The 22,269-nt window shown below is 44.6% G+C and overlaps 2 protein-coding genes across 2 annotated transcripts in view; one reads left to right on the forward strand and one right to left on the reverse strand.

Annotated features, from left to right (window-relative positions):
• Window positions 1-6,536, forward strand: part of CDKL2 (cyclin dependent kinase like 2) — a 50,123-nt gene extending 43,587 nt beyond the window's left edge. Inside the window, exons 8-13 of the mRNA XM_019534301.1 lie at window positions 1,124-1,416; window positions 2,195-2,288; window positions 3,030-3,147; window positions 3,359-3,465; window positions 4,235-4,330; window positions 5,922-6,536. Of these exons, the coding sequence (XP_019389846.1) occupies window positions 1,124-1,416; window positions 2,195-2,288; window positions 3,030-3,147; window positions 3,359-3,465; window positions 4,235-4,294 (672 nt within the window). The 3' untranslated portion in view covers window positions 4,295-4,330; window positions 5,922-6,536. The remainder of the gene's footprint in view (window positions 1-1,123; window positions 1,417-2,194; window positions 2,289-3,029; window positions 3,148-3,358; window positions 3,466-4,234; window positions 4,331-5,921) is intronic.
• A 1,652-nt stretch (window positions 6,537-8,188) lies between these two features.
• On the reverse strand, window positions 8,189-13,079 carry LOC109309517. The gene is made up of 3 exons (XM_019534302.1): window positions 12,888-13,079; window positions 11,664-11,783; window positions 8,189-9,843 (listed from the first exon to the last, which is right to left on the reverse strand). Exons 1-3 carry the CDS (start codon window positions 12,958-12,960, stop codon window positions 9,350-9,352), a joined length of 687 nt encoding a protein of 228 aa, XP_019389847.1. The 5' UTR covers window positions 12,961-13,079; the 3' UTR covers window positions 8,189-9,349.
• Between the last annotated feature and the right edge of the window lie 9,190 nt (window positions 13,080-22,269).

Raw genomic sequence — 22,269 nt, forward strand, 5'->3', positions numbered from 1 at the left:
CCCTCCCCCTGCTTTCGCCCCCCACAACAGACTTACCCATTACTGGGCAGCATATTGGCAATCAGATTGGTATTGGCCAATATGACTCGTTAATAATAGCTATTGGCCCCAAAAATCTTTATCAGTTCCCCCCCACTAGTTTCCAGCCTGTAAAATAGGATGAGACTGATTATTTGCCAACCAGCCAGAATGGTAGTGAGGAGTCACTAAAGTATGTAAATGAACTGAGCATGCAAAACAGAACATTGACTTGCTGCTTGGTTGGAATAAATTCCTATCCCAAACACTGAGACAATTCAACTGTAAATTCCATTAGATGGAGGGTTCAATCTTGAGTTGACCTCGGGCGCATTTCGTGGTCAGGTTCTTTGGAAGCACCTAAGAATATCTCTGTTCTTTCTTAACTGCCTCCAGCTTAACCTTCTGTTCAAAGCACCAATGAGTGCACCTTCTAACCCAGAGCCAGCCCTCAGTTTAGCATCTCAAGTGATCATGCCTCACTCTACAAATGTGTGAGCAATTGCTGTCTCAGAATACCAGTGAGTGAATATTGTTTCAGGCCTGTGGTTGGTACTCCAGATTCCTTTGGTCTGGGCAGTTTTTGGGGATGGAAATGCTCCTAGAGTTTGGTGTCAAGCAAAAATCAGAATAAACTAACATTTTCAAAAAAAAAAGTGGCCTCAAATACCCTTTTTTTTAGACCTGGCTGCTCATTTCAAACATAAACATGTTGCATCCACTAGGTAAGGGTACGATAGAGGCTTGTACATGTACCTTGCCCTGGTTGAAAGAGAGGAGTGCCCAGATGCTTTTGTTGTGTGTATGCCATGTTGCTAGGGGCTGGGCATGACTTTTTAAGTTTCTTACATGTTTCAGGAACTGATCCAAATTTTTTGTCCTTTACTTCTGCATTTCTCACATTTTGTGTGGAGTGGCACCTGTGAATTGTGATTGCTCCCTTTTCTCAATGTTTTCTTCAGAAGATTAAGCCTTTTTTTCCCAGACCGGCCCAGACTCCAAAGTATCTATCTTGTGTTCCCTTTTGCACATGCTGCAATAAGCTAATTTTAAATGTAGCTCTATTGTACCCAATAAGTGGAGTGACACTTCTATTCTTAAACAGGACTTCAACATTGATCCAAAAAACAGAGACTCTAAGCTGTTCAAAGTGAAACTGTCCAAAGTGGACATGGAGAAACCTGACAGATCTTCCAATGTGAGCTGCCTGTATGACAGTGGAACGAGTCAGTTCAAATCGGTTCCTCCGATGAGCATGAAAGATTCCAGCAGCAGCCTAGACTACACTAAGAATCCCAGCATGGTTATTCCCCCCATTCTGCAGAACCTGTCCACCATCACACCCAGCATTGGGGTAAACTCTGGGATGGGGTCCATTTCTGGAAGCCATAGTTACAGGTATGAAGATTTGTTCTTTGTGGTGCAAGATATGCTTGGGTGGGTGGGTTGGTTGGTTGGGGGAAAACTTGTCTGTCCTTCAGGAGGTACTGTGGGAAGGCCACTTTGAATACTTGAGTAATTTTTTTTTCCCGCTTCATCCTCACTGCAAAGTGAGTACAGTCCACCCTGAGTTAAAGTGGAGACTGTGCTTCAACCTACACAAACTAGCATGTAGCTAACACCATGGTTGAAGTATCTCCAAGCCCAGACAGAGATTTATCTTTGTGGTCAGCACAGGGGAATTTGGTCTAAAAGCAGGGCAAAGTGTTCGGTGAAGACATACGTGTAATGGCTAGATGTGCTCTGGATCTGAAGTTCTGAGATGCCACCAGTGAACAAGAATGATGGGATTTTAGTCTGAGTGGCTAATACAAACCCTACAGGGAGTGCACTTTGTTAGTAAGAGTCTTCTTGGATACCAGTGTTAGGGGACAGATTTTTGAAAATGAATCCCAGCAAATGCCATATCTTGGCACCTCTGTTAGACAGGAGATTGATGTTGGCTGGTAGGGCTTATTTCACTGATCCAGGACTAGAATAGCAGAACTGTGCATACTATATACTAATAGCTTGACTGTGGATATGTGCTAGAGCCACATCTCAAAATGCATTGTCTTTTATATAATCTGTGTCTTCTAGATATCTTTCATTATATAAAGTTTCTTTTATATTAAAATGTATTTAACTCTGTTTTATCTAATTCTGATTGAAATGTTCTATTGTTATTTGTTTATAGGGCTGAGGAGAAGACTAAAAAATACTTAAACCCTTTAATAAAACAAGGGAAACATTCTCCAGCAGGCCATTACAATGTAAATTTGGCCTCCTCGGTAAGCTTTCTCTTACTCCTGTAGATAATCCAGTGCTTTCTTAACTAAAGATTTTCCTCAGTGTCATTAATGCTTTTTTTTATTTCAACCTTCTCTGCATGTCTGGTTTTCAAGTTATTGAAGGCAATCTTCCTTCTGTTGTTTTTGGGCTCTCATGCATAATCCTTTGTTATATAAAGCATATGCTCTATCTAGAATGTTAGTGAAATTGGCTGTCTGAGGAGCAGAGCTATACACATATGGTCTTCTAGACCTGGTACAAATACAACTTCCTGCTCTAGTAGGCAAAAGCTTGAAGTGTTTGCTGTGGTGAGTAGGTCTACTATCGGGTTCACATTTAGGATGGATGGTCTGTGGCATATATGGTCAGATTGGAAAAGTGATAACATTTTTTATGAAAACAAGTGGCCTCAAAGATCATTTACTTTTAAGACATAGGGCTGTTGTTAACAACAAAAATCCTCCTTGTGTAAGCAGAAGAAGTGCCTTGAATAAAGCATAATCAGGACCCATCTCTTGGTTTGTCAAATTGCTGGCACCTTCTTTAAATGTTTCAGTTTTTGAAAATATGGGCTATGGTCCCCTGAACAGAATAGTTTTTGAAGGGAGCAAAGGACTTTTTTTTTTTTCCTGGTACTCTGACCCTGGTATAAGTCCCACATAGCACAGCATCTCCTACTTGTTTTGAAAAGTAAAACTGAAGTCACACATGACTCATGCAAATCAATCCCTTGGAAACAGGTCTCAAATGACAAGAACGTCCTTCAAGCAAATAAGAAAAGATGGGAATTCTCAAAGGTAGATGTGCGTTTGCCAGAGCTAAACTACAGTCATCTCCCTGAACTCAAAGGAGCGGATGGTACGCGCTTCAATTTCCTCTCAATTAAAGATGAATTATAAATCAGTGAGTGGAAGCAATCCGAGTTATAAGCAGCTATGTTTTTTTTATCGTGCTAGCATGAGACAATTTCTTCCCATGAGGGAAATATTAACTTTGTTTGTTTAAGCTAACAAAAAAAAAATCCATAGCAGTCAGTGCATGAGTTTTGTTATTACTTTTCTTTCTGCAGCTCGAAATTCTAGATTGGTCAAAAAGGAAAACAAAATAGTCTCAGAGTCCCGCATCCCATCCCTTGCCACCATTGATCTTCATAACCCCAGCCTGGCATTGCAGCAGGTGAGGAAAAAACAAAATGCTTTGTGCTGCTCTTGGTCCTTTCTTTCAAGGGTTTCAAAGGATGTTAGAAGTAGTGAGATGCAAAAAGTTCTGGCTGGCCTCACTGCTGCAAGCCTGTTGCATGCTGGAATGTCCAAAGCCATCAGCAGGAGAACCTGTGGGGGCCTAATGTTTTAAACTCGCTCAGGAGTTGGTTATGGGGTCCAACAGGAATAAAGGTCTTGGAATTATCTTTAGGCAATCCTGCACCAAACTTGGGGTTCACAGTGAAGCCCCAAATCATGGGAGTGAGTTTTCACCTATTTTCCAGAACTGTTTGGCACAGTCCTACACAGTATGCTGCTTCCAAAAATGTGAACTGAAATTGAGTGGTCATACAGTCAGTCAGGAAGATGAACCAGGGAGTTCTGGATAGTTTTAGCAGAAATGGTGTGGACATTTTAGACGAAGAAAAAGGGGAGGAGGAGCAGTGGGACGTGGTTAGGGGGAATGAGTCACAGACAGGGTTTTTTTGCAATTTTTTAGTAATAGGAATGCCTTCAAGCATGCAAATGAAACTTGAAACAGTTCTGCCAAGCATTTCTAGGAGACTAGTAATTTTTGACAGTGTGGTAGGTGTCTAAAAACGTGCATAGCTCAGGTATGCTGATTGCTTTTTGCACAAAAATCTTTCTGTGAGGATTGCACATGTGTCCTAAGGAGGTTTTGGTAATTGATTTTACACTGCAATAACACCACCAGGAATTACTGCTCCTTTCCTGATCCACAGATATCAGGAACATCACTGACAGATGCTTCAGAAGCCAACTTCCCCAGGGTAGAACACTAACCTAGAAGACAATGGGATGCTGTTAACTTTTGGCAGGTATGTAGTACTGGGTGTTTCTACATGAGATGTTGACTGCTGAGTTGCCTAATTAGCTCCTCATCAAGTGTCTCAGTGTCTACATGTGTTCCTATTAGGCTGGAGTAAACTAATTTACTCCACAGCAGGATAGTACTTGTAAATACAAGTTCTATCCTGCTGTGGAGTTTTTTTGTGTACAGCAACGCACATGTAGATGCTGACATGGCTGGCTAGAGCATGAGGGTCCTTCAGCACAGAGGTTGCCTGCTGGGTAGCCCTGCACTGAAATACCTTCTTGTCCCAGCCAGCCCCTCCGCAGTGCATTGAGCCGGGTTGGAGCAACCCTAAGCTGGCAGACTGACCTCGTGGGCCTTTTATCAGCCAGAGCTGCTCTAACATGGCTTAGCATGTTGCAGTTCTGGGTGCATGTGTAAATGTGGCACCTGGAAGCAATGAACTCTGGAGAGTATTGCAATAAACTCTTGTGTGATACACTCCAGAGTTTGCTTCACTTTTATATGCGCATGTAGATGGGTCCAGTGTCTGGAGCTCAGCTTCCTGTTGCCTTTCAGACAGGTTACTTTGCAAGAAATGGTCCTGTTTGTGGTTTTGCTGGAGAAACATCACTACTTTACATTCAGTCAAGGGGCACCCATGTTTGGAACATGTCCTACTGTCCTAGTGCCACGTGTGTCTGTGAATAGGCCCCTCACCCTGTGGCATGCTCCAACATTCCATGTACACTGTCACCCTAAGTGTATTTTTGTGCAACTGAGCCAAGGTATTGGGCATTATAGGGGAAGAAGAAATGAATGGAATGCATACCTCTCTTGGAAAGATAGTTACCATACCCAACAGCAAAATGCATTGGCTTATTATGTTATCCCCTGACTATGTTTATGTTTGTAAGAGCTGTGGCACATTCCTATTTCATTAATGTCTCTTCTTATTACATACTTATAATCGATTATGAGCCCCATGCTGTTAGTGACATAACTTGGGGTTACCTGGTCTGTCTGAAAGTATACTGCTGTTTGTTCTTTCTTTCTTTACCTAAGTATAAAGTCTTTGCCCTCACAAGCAAGCTTTGGAGGTTTTGAAGGGAGACTCATGACAAGTACACATATTTGGGGGGAGGGGTGAAAGGGTTAATCACTTTTGAATATAAATAGTCATGAGGATGCTGTCATGCCATTGTTTTACTTTGTTTTCTCTGTCCTCATTTGTATTGTTACAGTTCTCGGTCTCTCATGCCCTTTTCCTTTTTGAGGAACAGTGGCTGTCTTCATAAAGTGCTTTAACCGTGTGTTATGGGGTACCTGGCTTCATAAAGTGTCTCCCACGGCTAAGATGGTTTCTTTACTTCTGCTATTTAAATAAGAAATTATGTTTTTGTTACAGCTGGACTCCCAAACATTACTAATGGGAATGTCTTGGTAGTAATTTACATTTACACAATCAGCCATAGCTCACAGAAAACAGAATGAAAAAAAGATGTAGAGCATCAAAAGTGGCAAAGAATGAAATTGGAGAAAAATATAAATGAGAAATATGTTCACTGAGTAACTGTACTGTGCTCATGTATTCTGTCTCTTCTTTCTCCGTGCAGGTGCCTAAAATAATGGGAGTTCTCCATGTGCATCTCCATATATGAATGATGCACAGTCTCTTTGCTGAAGGGAGGTGAGTCCCTAATCATCCTGCTTACCCTGCCACTAACTCAGCCGTTTGCAAGCACTCTTGGGCACAGCTTGGATCCAGTTCCATACAACATTTGACAAATGGGCCTTCTGTTCTGGTTGACCACTAAGTGGAAGACAGCATTGCAGCTGGGTCTTAAGCTGGTGCCTTTGCTGGCACAGGACAAGATCTTGACTTGGGTTCTTCAGATGGTAAAAGGCAGCTGTTGATGGATAATAGGGGAAAGAGGTGGAACTTGGAGTTCAGAGAAATACAGCTGCTTTGTCTAACTGACCTCTGCTAAGGGCAGAAATGCAAGTTCTTGAGTGGTTAAGTACTGACATGGCCGAGATACTGAACACTTCATATGTGCAGCTGAGCAGTGACCTCTGCCTTGACCTAAGCCCTCCCCTTGTCAGAAATGCCTACAGCATTTTTTTGTCTACTCAAGAAGCAGAAGTTCCTATATAAGATGGTCTAAGGATGTAGGCAGACAAGGTTCTTTGGGTAAATCAGATATCTTTTATTAAACCAACTAAAATAGTTGGGAAAATTCTTCTTTGCAAGCTTTTGTGTACAAACACCCTTCTTCAGGCAGAGGAAGCATCTGCAGTTGTTTTGTGCTGTTCCTGGGTGGAACAGAATAGAAGCCAGAGGCCAGCATGCAAGAATGCCAGCCAGTGAAAATGCAGATTTGCTTACAAAGAAGAGTTTCCCCAACTATTTTAGTTGGTCTAATAAAGATATCTGATTTACCCAAAGAACTATATCTGCCTATATAAGATGTATAGATTGATCTAACTATTCTGCATTCTCCCTGGAGTCCTAGTCAGCATTTAACAGTATGTGTTTGGTCATTTGTTCTGCTGCTTCTCCTCAACTGTGGATGACTGTCTTGGGGGCTAAACCGAGCCTATTAAAATTATTTGGCTCTGAGGGAACATGCGACTCATGCTAAGGGAATACCTTAAGTGTAAAACTTACAGCTTTGTGGCAAGTGCCAGGTGAATAACTAAGTTCAAGATGAGGAGGAAGCAAATCAGTTTAACTCACCTACTTTGTATTTGATAGCATCTCACACTACATACACTTGAACTGCTCCCATTAGTCTTTGCATGGATTACCCATACAGCTACAGATAGAATAATGCAACAGTAAGATCATAAAGATGGGGAAGGGACACAGAAGTAAGGGCATTAGAGTCCGAAACAGCTTTTGCTTTTTTTTAAGGCTGAATGTCCCATTGGTGTCTCTGTCAAGAAAGGGTGGGTATGCATTAAAGAAAATGGTCTCTGTTAGCTGTTTAAGTCAAGGTGTGTTTAACCTCCTGGATGTTTAGTTTTGCCTGCAGAAGAGGCAGATGTATGTGAGAATAGCAGTACTGGGGTGTAGGACAGAAATATTTGTTAACTCCCAGTGCTGACCGTTCTGTGCTTGAGGTATGGCTTCCTTCATCTCTGAGCTGTTCTGCTCAATGTAGAATCAGTTCCCCTTCTCCTGGGAATTGCACACTTTTGGTGTCCCCCTTGAATGTCTTTTTACAACTTAATTTGCTCAAGCACCTGTCTGCCTCTTCAAGGTAGTACCATTTCTTTCAGAAGGTTACTGCAAAATAGGGTATTAATGTCACCACTTTGACTTTTTCTTTTAAAGCATTGTGCCTATGCACTATTTAAACATGTACATTTTAATTTTTGTAAATAAAAGGATCTCCAAAGTCCATTCTGGTTATCAGCTTATTTTTGTAAACGTGTATTTTACATGAGAAGGGGATTTGATAAGTCTTTACTTAAAAAAGGGTTGTTGGAAAAATTACAGTACTTTGTCTCCAGTGGGACACGATGAGAAATAATAGACTGAAACTGCGGAACAGGATATTTGGGTTGGCTACTAGAAAAAACTTTGACTCTGTGGGTGGTTTAGCATTACTGAGAGAGGCTGTGCAATTTCTGTCGCTGGAAGTTTTTAAGAGCAGGGGAGACCAACACTTGGTGGGAAGTTTTAGATGGGGAGGATCCTGTTTGGAGAAAAGGGGTGAACTAGATGAGTTCCTGAGAGGTCTTCCAGCCCTATTTTTCTAACATTTCTTGATTCTATCCTAAGCCCTGTCCACTCATGGATAGCTGATGGCCTGGAATAGGGTACTGTGTGTCCTTTGCCATTGATTCAGTGTTCCATTGATCCTCACACATTCAGTACATTTAACAACAGTAATATTTTTATTAGCATTATCAAGTATTATCACCAGTGATGAAGACTAGGAGGAAAGGAGTGTCACCTGTCATATATGCATTTAAATCCAAATCCAATAGTTACAAGATTCTGGAGGAGATCACTGTGAAGGCTTATTGAAGGAACAATTGCAAAAAAACAATGCTGGATTTTTTTGGCTGCAATATCTGAGTTCCCATGAATGCCTGCCATGCTTTCTGCGTTTTCAGTTAGCTTCACATTTTATTACAGATTAATTTAAACTACTGCAAAGTGATTCCAGCCTTAATCCTGCAATTACCTCTGCAGATCTTTAATTTCAAGCCAAGGAGCAGTCCTGTTGACTGAAATAAGTTTATTCATGAGCTTAAAGAAAAGAATGTGCTTAAGAAGTTGCAAAGGCGGGGTCTTATTTATGTAGTGGCTTCAGAGCAGAAGGTGGGGGGTTGTATTTGTAGCGCTGTCTTTCCACAACTGGTTATGGCAATGCCTGTACATGACCTACTACAATTACAACATACCATTTCAGTAGCAGCACACAAGACTGCATTATAAAACTATTTCTCTAAAACAGATTTCAGCTGAAGGGAAGTGTCATCGTAAATCTCTCTCAATTAACTGGTGAGCATGAAGATTTCATCGACTAGCCAGCCCCTTGCCCCACCTCCGTCTCCTATTCCCAAAATATTTCACTATGCATTAGTATAGTTTCAGACTGACACAGAACAGAGCTTGGAAGTGTTGCACAAAGGCCACAGTGCTCCCAAGTACTGTGCGATGTTTAATTGCCGCTAGTGCACAGGTGTCAGTAATGACTACTCTGTTTTGTAAAGTGAGTATCATCTGTACAAGCAACAGATTGACTGAGTGGTTCACCCTAACAGCTTTGCTTCCTATTTCATCTCTATTTTTGCTGCCATTCCTGAGGCTGTCCAAGTCAGTCAGGTCATATTCAGAGGAGAAATTCCCTGCTGGCCACAGGTGTCATGTAACTAGCTATGAGCAAGGGCAACCAGCTGTGCTCCCCTAGAGCTGCCTCTACCATCATACAAGAAGCTAATATTTAAAATACCTTAGGAATTGTCATGTTACATCAAACGTTCATTCATCTCTACAGCAGTAGACAATGCTGTTCCTGGTCCTTTTTCAATTGGTACCTTCAACCTCGAGGTTAGTAGGTGCTATGTGCTTGAGAGAGTGGACGTACAAAGCAGAATCTGGTTTTTGCTTGGGGTCCTTCATCAACCCTTCCTTTCCAAGTATTGTAGGAGCCTCCCTCTTCCTCCTCCATTCTTCAGATGAGCCAGCCCTTTGTGATTTGACAGGTGAAATATATTTGTAACTATAGGGTCCTCGTTTAACTGGGACATAACTTCTGGAATACAAAGGGACCTGAAAGGGGGCATAAAAGATGTATCTTCCATATGAGGGATTGGGAATGATGTAGAAGAGCCTGGGTCCTGTCCCTGGAACCACTGGTAGTCTCTGAGGTGCCTTGATAACAGCTTTGATTGTGGCTTCTGTTGGAGAAACTGACTCGGGTGGGGTCACTGCAGGAGTTATTGGAATAATCTCACAGTCACCTTCCCGGGGATCGTAGCCAGTAAGACCTGGGTCATATGGGCTGGCTCGCTTTAGCTCTGAGGGAAGGTAGATTTTAAAACCTCTGTTAATGAACTGAAATGTATATACAAACTGACAAAAACCAACACCACTTGCTAAGCCACTTCTGACTGAGAATGAGGATAAATGAAAGTTCAAGACTCTTGGATATGTTTCAGTGAGGAGCACCATAGGAAATAGTGCAAGGCAGTTAACTTTGCCTTCAAATCGAGCTTTGCTTGGACTACAGCATGCCAGGGCTGAAACCACACGTTGAATGAACAAAAAGAAAACAAGAGCTGGGAAGGTGCTGGCATTCCTCAACTCCAGGGTGATTGACTTTGCACCCTGAATGTTCTTTAGTGCTGTGTGCGCCAAGTTGCCTAAATACCCCATTCTGGCCTATGCTGCACAGCAGGGAGTCTCCCACCTCCAGCAGCCCACAGGAGGGACAGGAGCTCTAGTCTGGTGTTAGGAGGCATTCAAGGATGGAGTTTCTTTCCTGATAGACTCCTGAAATGTGTCCGGCCAGGGTTTGGTGGCAGGCAGGTGTGGCCCCAAGGAGATTATCTCCTCTCTAGAGCTGCAAGGTTGCTAACCAACAATTCCCCTTTTTGCAGGTTTGCTAAGAGTTGCAGGGAACTGGATTCCTTCTGCTGCCCTAGGTCATTTGCTATAGAGACTCCCTGCCAGCCAGGGGAAGACTTCAGGGGCAAGAAGGAGCCAGGATGATCTGGAGGCACTGCCCCTTCCTGCCTCCCTTGCACACCCACTTTAATTTTGAATACCCCCCTCAGGTTTCCAGAACTCCCATTACCCCCAAAGTACCCTCATGTCTGTGCCTCACTCCAAGTTCATTAGATCCAGTCCTGCTTTGCCCCTCAGTATATCAGCAGGAGCAGCGTCTGCAGCAGAGTCCCAGAATCCACAGGTGCAGCCCTGGGATATCCTTCCCCTTCCCCCTAGCTGCTTCACTGACCCCCTCCCATCCCTGTAGTCCATCATGTTTTGCAGGTTTGCAGTGACTGTCATCCCACCCCCACCCTTGCATGCACTCCTTAAGGGAGGAGCAAATACGGGATTTCTTCCTGCAGGGGCTTTGCACCCTACTGGGTGTTCATAGGTAAGGGAAGATGAGCTGCTCTTTCCTGCTAACTTCCAGGGCTCTTCAAGAGTCCTGTGGTGCCCAGGACCTGACCTCCCAGTGCTGAGCATGTGATCTGTCCCATCAGGAAGAGGCTGAAGCTGAACTGGGCATTTGAGCCTAAGTGTTTCCATTTGGACTGGGTAATCCTTGGTGATGCTGAGCAGCTGGGGAAGGGGAGGAGTCAGGCTTCATGGGCAAGGCTCTTTTCTTGCTGTTCACCAGAGCTAAAACCTTCCAGAAGCCCAGCTTAAGTCCTCTCTCCCCTGCCCTTCCACAAGAAACAGGCAGGGGAGGGAGGAACACTCCAGCTAAATTGTAACCATAGGAGGACGCCTCCCTATTGCAGTCATAGATGGGTGACTGATTTTATTAGCCTAGCCTGGTATTTGCTGTTGTCACCCTAAGCACTCCATAAAGCTGAGCTACAGCCATGAACTGGACTGGCCCGCTGGGTAGCAGGGGCAGGGATAAAAACCCACTGATCCACCAAAGAGGGCTGTATAGCACGGGGTGCATGTAGCTTGGGCACGAGTGTTCCTTGGCTCCTCTTTCCCTGCTCCCCCTGCACCTCCCTCTATGCCAAGGTGCCTTTGTGACTTTGGCAGCCCCTTCCCTCGTGACACCTATCCCAGTGGGCAGCCTCTGCAGGTTCCAGGTCCTCTGTAACTGGGCACTTGATCCAGCAGGAAATGGCCAGTGTCTTATACTTACTCCTCATGTTGCATCTGGCTAGAGTGGGTCTTGGAGCTGTGACATGCTCTGAGGCTCCTTGCGCTTGTGTCACAAGTGCACCTCTACTCTGCCGGCCAAGGACAGAGCTTGGTTTGGCACCTGAAAGAGAGGAAGGCCAGAAATTAGAGTTTCCCAGGACAAAAACGTTAGCTTGATGTTAAGCGGGCTTGGGCTTCAGCATCCATAAGGTGCCTTTGAGGAGATCACATTACTGGATGCTGTTAAGTGAGAGCAGAGGACAAGATGTGCCTCAACCTGCCAGGCCTACAACCATGCAGCTGCCCATGGATAGAGAGGGCAGCGCACCCTGGGAGTCCCCAAGCCCAGAGCAAGAAGTTTGTCTTGACTGAGTATCTGTGTGGGAAAGAAGGGAGGCAGTTCCTGAGCTGGAGTAGTCACAGCTTGCACACTCCTCCCTCTTGAATACCAACCTGGTGCAAAGGGTACAAAGAGAGATTTTGTTGGCTGGGTGTAACCTACTGTTTAATCACCCCTTCAGACAAAGTCTCATAATTATGTGGGTTTACAGCATGTGTTTAAATCAATTCCAGCATCTACTTCATCCTGATTTGCAGTAACCAGTTCAACTAAAAAACTGCATGTGAAAACTTTGACTGGCTTGTGTTTGTCTGGCTCCTGTAGTAATTTCAGGTTTTAAAACACCCATCATTTTAGCTTGGTGATATGGAATCTGTTGGGTAGGTTTTGCATGGTGCTAGGACACTAATTTACAGGTCTGTTAGAGGTGAGTCAGACTTTACCTAGTGAATGGAAAGAGCTGTTCGGAGAGGACAAAAATCCAGAGCTTTTTAAAATCAATGTTTAAAAGCACATCAGAGCTCATAAAACAGGTCTTAAAATGGAAGAATGGTAACTGAGGAAGAGAAACTTTGTGTATGTTAAGATTTCAAGAGATACCCTGCCTCAGTGAATCATGGTTTATGCTCCATGTGCAGTCAGTGGCACCCCTGATGGCTTGGGGCACTTCTCCATATGAACAAGGCTCTCCCAACCTACCCCAGAGATAGAAGTCCTCCCATCTGTCACCCACACATGAACACCAACACTCTCTAAAGTCTAGGTACATTTGAAATTTATTACTTCTAGGGTCTTACCACTGGCTGCAGCCCTGTTACATTTGGACACGCTTCCTCCCTCACCCTGTCTTGGACCAGTGCCCAATGAAGCACGCGAAAGCCTTACCTTGGGCTGTAGTTGCCGCCAGGTAGAAAGTCAGCCAACTCCAGCAGAAAGAAGCAGATACTTTGAGAGTCATTGTTCCCAGGCTAGGCTGTATGGACACTGAAGTAAGTGCTGCGTTAAAAAAGAGCTGGTGAGTCAGAACCCAGCCTTTGTGGTCATGATATTTGCATGAAAGACCACAAGGGAGAGAGGGAAGACAGAGGGTTGCGGAATGGCATCCAAGGCTGGCTTATCCTTCCTTTTGAATCAGATGTTGAAGGGGCTGCCTCAAAGTTATGTTCACAAGATCAAGCTATATGGTTTGTTTGACTGGCCTTATACTGGTACAGAAAAGCAGCAGAGAAATGAAAAACCCATTTCCCATCTTTACTCCTTCCAGATGTAATCCATGCTGATTATTAATCAGCCAAAGCATGCTGGCCCTTCCTAAAGCCTAGCAGTGCAATTTCAAGGGCAGTCCCTGAGGGTCAGTGAAGAGGAGGGCGCAGAAGCTTTCTGCATAGAGGACTTTAACTCACTGAGTGCTTGTGTCTCTCCTTGAAATAGGAGGGAGCTCAATGGTTGGAGGTGAAGTCCCTACACACTCTGCAGGACTGCTTAGCTTCCACAGGTGGTAGCAGATGATCTATAGTGAGGAACCCCAACTCAGAGCTTTCAGGGGGTAGTAGCAGCCACTGGGGCAAATGTCAGTCTTTTTGGGGTGCTGCAGGTGCCAGTCTTTGTGCTCACTTGGGAAGATTACCTGAGGCTTCATCTGAACTGGCCTCAATGCCAGGGAAAAGGCAGCTTGGGTTGCCATGGAACTGGGTCACTGCTGATGCAGTCAAAGCAAGTCTGCCTGCAGGAGCCTTGTCTGTACTAGTGCTGGCCAACATGTTTGGCAGGTGTGCCACAAATCAGCCCCACATCCTCTGAGTGCCACTTCCATGCCCTTTCCCTGCTCAGTCTGCTACTCCTGCTTTCTGCTTCCTCCCCTATCCAGCCCAATGGTTCCCCATCTCCCTCCTGATCTGCCACATGACACACACAGAAGTTGCCCATGACACTTGTGGTGTATATGCAGCAGGCTGGCCATCCCTGGTCTTCACCAAGATTTCCCTGGTTCTAACACCACCCAGATCAGCTGTTGAGGAGGCCTTGACAATCTTCCCTTATGCAAACAGAGCTGTTCAGGAGCTGTCTTCTGGAAGGCATAGGTTTTACCCCAGGGTTGTGCTCCAGGGGGCAGACAGCTGGGAAGTAGCAGGCAGTGGCAGGCTGTAATGCAGTCATGAAGAGACCCCAGATAGAACAGCAGCTACTTACTGTGTTGTTCAGATCTGCCAGCCCCAATATACCATATTTACTCAAATATATGATGAGGATTTTCCCCCCAGTCAGCATGGAGAGAACTGCATACAAGAAAACCTCATTAAATACATAGTCTATTGTTAAACTGCTGCCAAAAGCAGGAGGTGTTCAGTAGTAGAAACCAGCTATGAATTTAATTAAATGCAACTAATGTTGAACATGACTATAAAACACATGCCCCATATTGGACAAACAAGCTAATGGGAACCCTTTTTTTATGGTCCTTAAAAGAAAACAGGCAGGTTTTCTCTCAGGGAACTGGCACTGGGGCTGGAGGTACTACAATCTCAGGCCAGGACCAGAAAGGCCAGAGCCAACCCTAACACCCAGCCCTTGATGCCAAAAATTCTACTACAATTGATCTTAGCCAAAAAGGCTGAGACTTTGTTTTTGCAAAAAAAAAAAAAAAAAATGTTTATAGATAGGTATGCTACAACCCTATCAGTCTTCAAATACATACAGAGTTACAGAAACACATACCAATTACTATAAATGCACCCACATATCTGTTGCAACTTTCATACCCATGCTCCCATCTGCATTCCCTTCACTGTTACAATTGTGCTGTTCATCTCTTAGTCTCTATTCTTTATTCTTTAGTTTTAATCCATTTTGCTGTCACTTAATGTTGCTTAATGTCACTGTTGTTGTCTCTGTCAATCATTGCTGTCACCACTCAATCCACTTTATTCTTCACTGTCCTCATTTTTTTCCTCATCCTCACTGTCCTTTTCCCTGGGGGCGGGGCAGGCAGAGGAGGAGGGGCAGGAGTCCTTGAACAGTCTTTGCCAGGGGCTCCTCTTTCAGATATTTGCTACCTCTTCTCCATCTTCCCCTACTGTCTTCTGGTAGTAGGTCTGCACCTCACTCAGCCCCATCTTAACATTCCTTGACTGAGAGCTTTGTATGCCAGAACAGCAGGAGGTTCCTGGTCCTCCACTGGGGACTTCTGATGCAGGAGATGAACTGATCAAAGTGGGCTGACGGGGACCTCTATTGTTTGGTCAGGTGTCCGTACAGTGCCACCTCCAGTCATAATCCTGACCCTCCCATCACCACCTAGTGGAGCCAGTTTATCTTCCTCCACACCTCTTAGGCATATGAGCAGAACCACAGGGAGTGGTTGATGGTCTTGGCTCTGCCTTGGCATGTTTCCCTGGGACAGTTGGGCTGGTTTCTCTGTTCCTCCCTGTGCCTTAGCTTCCACACAGGCAGTGCCCAGTGGGCTGCTAGTCAGTTCAAGTCCCTGTGTTTTTGCCATAGGCCCTTATGGAAGGTTTTTTCCCACACAGCCTGGCAGCTGTCACCACAGAGCAGGCCCACAGTTGTCAGCCTACTGCATCTTCTGGTGGTTGGTTATGGTTGCATGGGTCTTCTTTGAGTGGGTTGTATTTGTTTTAAGAACAAATCTAGGACCTTGTACAACCACATCTGCACCGTGGTCCATGGTCTCCCGTTGGGCAGTATGTATACCTGTCACTGTCTCAGCAGATGCCCTGCATAGTCGCTGACAAAGCAGGCTGTTTTCATCTCTGGTCTAATCAGCAGCTTGCAGATCCAGCTCATGTGCGTGGCCCTGAGGAACATACAAGATATTTGGCATTCCTATGCCCCCAGTCTGCTTGGTCTTGCATTGCATCTCCCTCACCACCTTCTCCCATTTAGACCCCATCTCAGCCAAAAAGGCTGAAGTTTTTTTTCATTTGTTTGTTTGTTTTAAGGAAAATTTTTCATGTCTCAGGTGAAATTAGCCAGATCAGATCCAAATCCATTTGAATTAAGCAAGAACCATGTGTGGCCCTGCTACTGGCAAGTATTCTCCACCCCAGCCTGAGGCTTGAGATGCTTCCAAATCCTTTGGCAGGGATCCTAAGTGCACGCCAAGGCCTGGAGACTTGGGGTTTGGATGCCCCCGAGTTTCACTTGCCCTCAGCCATATGGCTGCAGTAGCAAGCCAGGAAAAAGTCTCCCATTTCCATAAAGTCAGTGTGTAGCCAAGATCCTCTCATGAGGCTGTGGTAGAGAGTCCTGCCCACAAGTTGACAAGGATGCAACTCTCCACTACACAGTGCCATTTTAATTGCATTACCTTGGTCAGGGTATTTCCCTTGCCAGGTAAGTTTTTTTTAAAGAAATTTGTCATGTTCCAAGGCAAATCAGCCAAATCAAGATCAAATCCATGAGTCAGTCCAGAACCTACAACTGGCAAACATCCTCCACCCCCACCAGGGGCTTCAGATATTTTCGAAGTCTTTTAGCAGGCGTCCTACATGCAGGCCCAACCCTAGAGGCTTGGGATTTGGATGCCCCTAAGTTTCGTCTGCCCTCAGCCATATGGCCACAGAAGCAGGTTAGGGAGGAGCCTCCCCTTTCCATAAAGTGGACTTTAAGCCCCAACACCTCGGCAAGTAATAAACCATGCCAGAAGAACAGTTATCCCCCTGGGGCTTAAGGAAAACTGCCTTCATGGACCCAGATACATGGTGTTTCCCTGGTAAGTATGAAGTGCTACCACAAGACTGGGTCAGTGCCAACCATCTGAATACAATATATGATAATGTCCATTAAGTGCAGTCTCCCTCCATGCCAGCTTTTTTTCCAAGTCATGGTAAGCCACTATATTGCATACATTTTGACTTCTTCACTCCCATAGCTGAGCACAAAATGGGGCCCCAAAGAGTTCACCCAGAATCTCTCTGTTGCCCCTTCTCTCAACTAACATGATTACTGTGGCCCTGCCCTCCGTGAGTGAAGCCATAGCAGGTTACTCTGCACCTTATTTGCATACACATTTTTGGAGGATCCCAGGACTCATGACAAGAACACCTGATTGCAGTCATGGGAGGGGGACCAATAGATATTTTCGGGGAGGTATCTGGAATACCCACATGTACTGAGTAGTGCTGAGCTGTGGGATCATGATGGTTTGAAATGCTGTTGACTCCTGGGGCCCAGCCCAATGAACTGCATGTTAAACCATGAGTCAGGTATCCAAGTTGTGGCTGTATTGGTCTACAGGAAAAAGCAACCAGGACTCATGGTAGAGGTGATATCTTTTATTAGACCAACCAGATTTTTGCAGAAGAAATTCTTTAATTGCAAGCTTTTGAACACAAATGCCCGTCATCAGGCATCAGAGAAAAGATTATAAAAGTTTTCCTGGATACACCTGACGATGTGGCATCCTCCAGCATACTTGAAAGGATTTCTAAGCACCTTAGCATGTCACAGCTCCCTGGGTGAGAATCAGTCCTTTAGTGTTCAGATTGTTTTTATCATATATTATGCTTTTTGAACACTGGCATGTTTTTTTGTAACTATGATGCTGATGGAGTCTAGAAAGTTAGTCACCAGCATAAAGGTGACCTCATCAGAAATGTCTGCAAAGGCAGTGCTGCTTCTAAATAGAGCACTTCTGAGTGCTTTGTTTTTCAGCTATAGTAGTGCAGTAAGATTTGTTTGTATTTAATTTTCTTGGCATTTTGAAAGGAAGAAGGAACGGCCTCATGTTTTATGGCAAAGAGGGGAAAACTACCCAAAGGATAACTTGTATCTGTTTATATTTCTAAATACAGACTTCCATACTTGTCCCTTTTAGATCAAAATTTAAAGGCTTAGGGCATGAAAGATGAGAGATTTACACCACTGTAACTGGCATTACACCAGCCTGCAAAAGTAGTGGACAAACAACACAAACCCCTAAACTAAGATAACTTTGCCCAATCCAGTGAGGACTTACCTTGGAAAGAATCAGAAGTAAAACCTTGTCATGCAAATCCGTTTTGTAGGTGCTCACAATTTTACCTTAAAAACTTTAATTTGTTAAATTTCCCACCATTTTCTGTTTTTTGCCAGTAGTGTTCTCCACTCCTCTAGTTCAAAACTTTTTTTCATTTAAGAAAAATAACCAATATCCTTTCATATTCTGTCATTCAGAATTTCAGCCTCAATGACAATAGACAAAATTGCAGTATTCTGAATAAATATACTGTGAGTGTAGCTGCAGCTAATACAAGCACAACCTGCCTCATTTGCTTAGTCAAGAATGACTAAACTGTTTGTCACAAGGATATAGCTGCCTGTGGTCCAAAAGATGTTTCATGAACTTGCTGTTCTGTGTAAGCTCTTATGCAACCTCTGCCTGCATCTTGTCTTAGGTAGGAAGATCCTTAAGGCTACCCTAAAGCATTTCATTTGATGACTGTAGCCACATGAGGGCCAAATGTCTTGTTATGTGACTCCCCAAATAGAATGTATTCCCCGAATCCGGCTCCTGTTTATCTAAAGAGGGGGGAAAGCTGTGAAAGTTCATGCTGCTTTAATAGGAAGTAAACATTTACATAGAGAGTGTAGTTAGGTCATGGCAGCTAAACCATATGATTATGTAGATAAATGGCTGTCTGGTCCGCATGCTACAGCATCTGCTGATTTTATTCTGCCAGCTACACAGATGAGTAAACACATTAATGGGACAATAAGTTCCCACAAGATCATGGGTAGACACTTAGCTATTATGCTAATAGGGCCATCTAAGCACCTAAGTAGATGGGTGTGAAATAGGCTGAGTGTTGCCAATATGTAAGTCTTAGCCTTGCTACTCTGAAGCTCCAATGCAGAGTGCTGCTGAAGGCAAACTTTAGTGTTGTCAGGGACTGGAGATTCATAGATTCATAGACATTTGGGCTGAAAGGGACCCTGGAGGATCATCGAGTCCAGCCCCCTACCCCAGGGGCAGGAAGTCAGCAGGGATCATAGGATCCCAGCAACATAAGCATCCAAATGTGTCTTGAAGGCGTTCAAAGTGGGTGCTTGAACTGCCTCCGGCGGCAGTCTAGTCCAGACCTTGGGGGCTCGGACAGTAAAGAAGTTCTTTCTTATGTTCAGCCTGAATCAGTCACAGCGGAGTTTGTGCACAGCTTGTTGTGGGGAACATTTCCTTTGGCATCTCTAAACCAATGAATAGTGGGTGCTGGGGAGGGGGTGGTATTGAATAGTGGAGAGATCACTCTAGAGATACCCTGTTCAGTGCTCTCCTTCTATAGGAGTGGTTCCCAACACCAGGTCACGACCCAAATGAGGGTCTTGGGGGCAATGCTGGCAGTGCCACACACAAGAAATGAGCCGCACCCAGTGCCAGAAGCTCCTCTGCCCCTGGGCCGCTGCTGCACTCTGCTTCCAGCAACGCGTTTTGGAAAAAAAATGGTTGGGAACCACTGCTCTGTAGTGTCCACTCCTGCCATTACTGGAGGTACAGGATACTTGTTCAGACCTGTAAGGCACTTCTTATGTTCTCGTGTGTCAGCCCTCCCTACAGCAGGGTTCTGACCCAAATGAAGGTGCAAGAAGTACTGCTTGCTACTGATCCAGAGACTGAGATGCCATAGGGAATAAGCAGAGGTGTAATTGGGCAGAGGCCCTTCATGGGGTGAGGGTAGCAGCTCGCAGAGGCACAATGGGGCAAAGTGTTGCTGAAGGGGTTAATGTTGAAGCTGCCACCAAACTGTTGCAAGCAGTGATTTAAAAGGCAAAATTCTGTGCCAAAAAGAAGGGGAAAGGGTTAACCAACACCTCCTCACACAGCAGCAGGTTTCTCTGGGAGCAAATCTGCTGGCCTGCAGCATCCCTGCAGCTGTGGCCCCATCCTCCCTGCCCATCTCAGGCCCAGCATGGCACCTGGCTCCCAGGGCTGCTGCATGGATGGTGCAGGGTGGGAGTGGGAGGATGAGGCGCTCCCCTGGCTACATTCTGTCTCCCTCCGCCTTTGCCCCCCAGCAGTTCTCCCTTTTTCTGCTGCCCTAGGAGTGCTTCCTGCTGCCTTCTGTGTTTCCTTATGTACTGAGAGCACTCCCAGTATACATCTCTTTGGTGCTTTACCTGGTCTCTTTCAAACTCCTCCTGAGGGCTCTTTTCTACTAGGCTGCCTGTAAGAAACAGCTCACAGCTAACAGAGGGATGGACAACCAATCAAGAACTATCATTTCTGGCAAGTACAGAAGTGTAACCTGTTTCCTGTATTCCTATTTCTTCATTCCACCTTGGTTTTGGTTGCATTAGATCTTATTAGATCTCGTGTTGGACTGCAAGATCCTCTGGGCTGTAACATATTCTGACTGTATGGAGCATGCAGCATAATGGGACCTTGATCCTGGTAGCTTAGAAATTGAGGAAATGCCTAAACATTAGTAATGTTTGTGGTGTTCACAGGCATTCACCATTTCTTAAACAGAAAATGTTAAAGAGGGGTTTTATTGTTAAACCCCCGCCCCCCCAGCTTTTTCTTAATATTTTGTATTAGTGGTCTGACTTCTAATCCTGAACATCTAACAAGCAGCAATGAAAAATGCCTGTTTTTTCTAGTCTGGATCTGTATGTGGTATTTAACTTTATGACTCAGCCTGGTTCTGCTAAGCTGGCAGATTGGGCAGTACCCTTGTGTAGCAAGTGGTTGTTAGTACTGGGAAAACATTTAGCGATTGCTTTTGGCACTGATGTTGACAAGAAGAAAGGGTTGAACATGTTCTGCTGTGCCTCACATCAATGCTATCATCCCTTCTCATAGCTAAAATGAGTGCAAATATCCTGGAGACTCTGTCATATCAGACAATATTGACCCAGGGGACTCTCTCTCAGGAGAGAGGTTGTGGTCTTCAGGGCCTTCTGTCACTTCTTCACTTTCACTCTGGGTGAATAAAGTATATGCTATGCCCCCCAAAACAAATAATGATTTTATTGCCTGTTTTTATAAGCTCAGCTAAAGAGCTAAATTTTAAGTCCAACCATCAGAGCAGTGAGAGGTAGTTATCTGTGTTAGTCTGAAATTAAACAGAAGGCAGGGCAGTGGCACCTTACAGTCTAACACTCTCGGGCATGAGTTTTTATAGGCTACAGCCTACTTCGTCAGATGCTATGAATGAACTTGCACAACGAGAGAGAGGAAGACAAACAACCTACCTAGTTTTCAGATGGACCTGTAGCAGTTTATAAACAAGATCAGTAGATATCCATGATACACCGGTCTGGGCTTTGGCCTAAGGTCCCTTCCAATCTGACATTCTACACAGACCCAAATCTAATTGATCTAGGGGCACTGCTTGACACCAAGATGCTTCAGATCATAAGCAATGGTTTGAGGCTGGCCAATACTTGGCCAAGTCAGTGGTAAACTCTGCATGTTTAGTGTAGTGTGTTCAGGAAATATGCTAGTCATTCACTAGATGGTACTCTCTTTTGAGTCCTTATGGTCGAATCACCCTGCCTGCTGCCAGGATATACAATGTTGTTGGAAGTGTCATCAACACCCCTGCCATTTTCACTTAATCCTGCAGAGGCCTTCAGATCCTGCAGAAGTCCTGGAAGCAGGCACCTAAGAACCTGATCTTGATACAGAAAGATTCCTTGCCTCTGCCAGTTAACTGCCCCACAGCAGATTCACATCCAGCATTGCTTATGGTGAGCACAAGGCCTCCATGTCCAGTATCTGTGCTAGGGATGGCTTTGTTGGAAATGTTTTTAATTGCAGTTAGTTTTATCTTCATGTCCTGCAGAGAATCAGCAAAATGTACCTTTGTATGTCAGTTCTGCGTAGCTCTTGCCAGCCTCCCAGTGTGCTCTCCCTCTGGCTGCATTTCCGGATACTATGATCTATAAGGTGGCACCCTGCCCTGCTTTCTTTTAAATCCAGTTAGCCAGGCAGTCCCAAGGCACGCAGCATTTGCTTACCATTTACACTGAGAATCCTTTGAGGTTTTTCCCAAAATTTCCATTTGTAGTGGATACTTTTATGTCCATCATCACAGTTGCATCTGCATACTTCTCATCTTTACTTTATCCTTGCATCACTCGAGGTAGGGAAGGGCTATTACCAATGTGCAGATGGGGAACTGAAGCACAGAGGGGTGAAGGAGCTTGCCTAAGGTTGCACAGGAAATTTGAGAGCGCAAAGAATTGAACCCAAGTTGCCCAGATCCACCCTAATCCTAAGCCTTTGCATGCTTTGCTCTGAATCCTATCATATTCATGGAGTGCATTATTG

The sequence above is a fragment of the Crocodylus porosus genome, unplaced genomic scaffold (assembly GCF_001723895.1).
Source record: "Crocodylus porosus isolate Cpor-Errol unplaced genomic scaffold, CroPor_comp1, whole genome shotgun sequence".
Classification (NCBI taxonomy): domain Eukaryota; kingdom Metazoa; phylum Chordata; order Crocodylia; family Crocodylidae; genus Crocodylus; species Crocodylus porosus.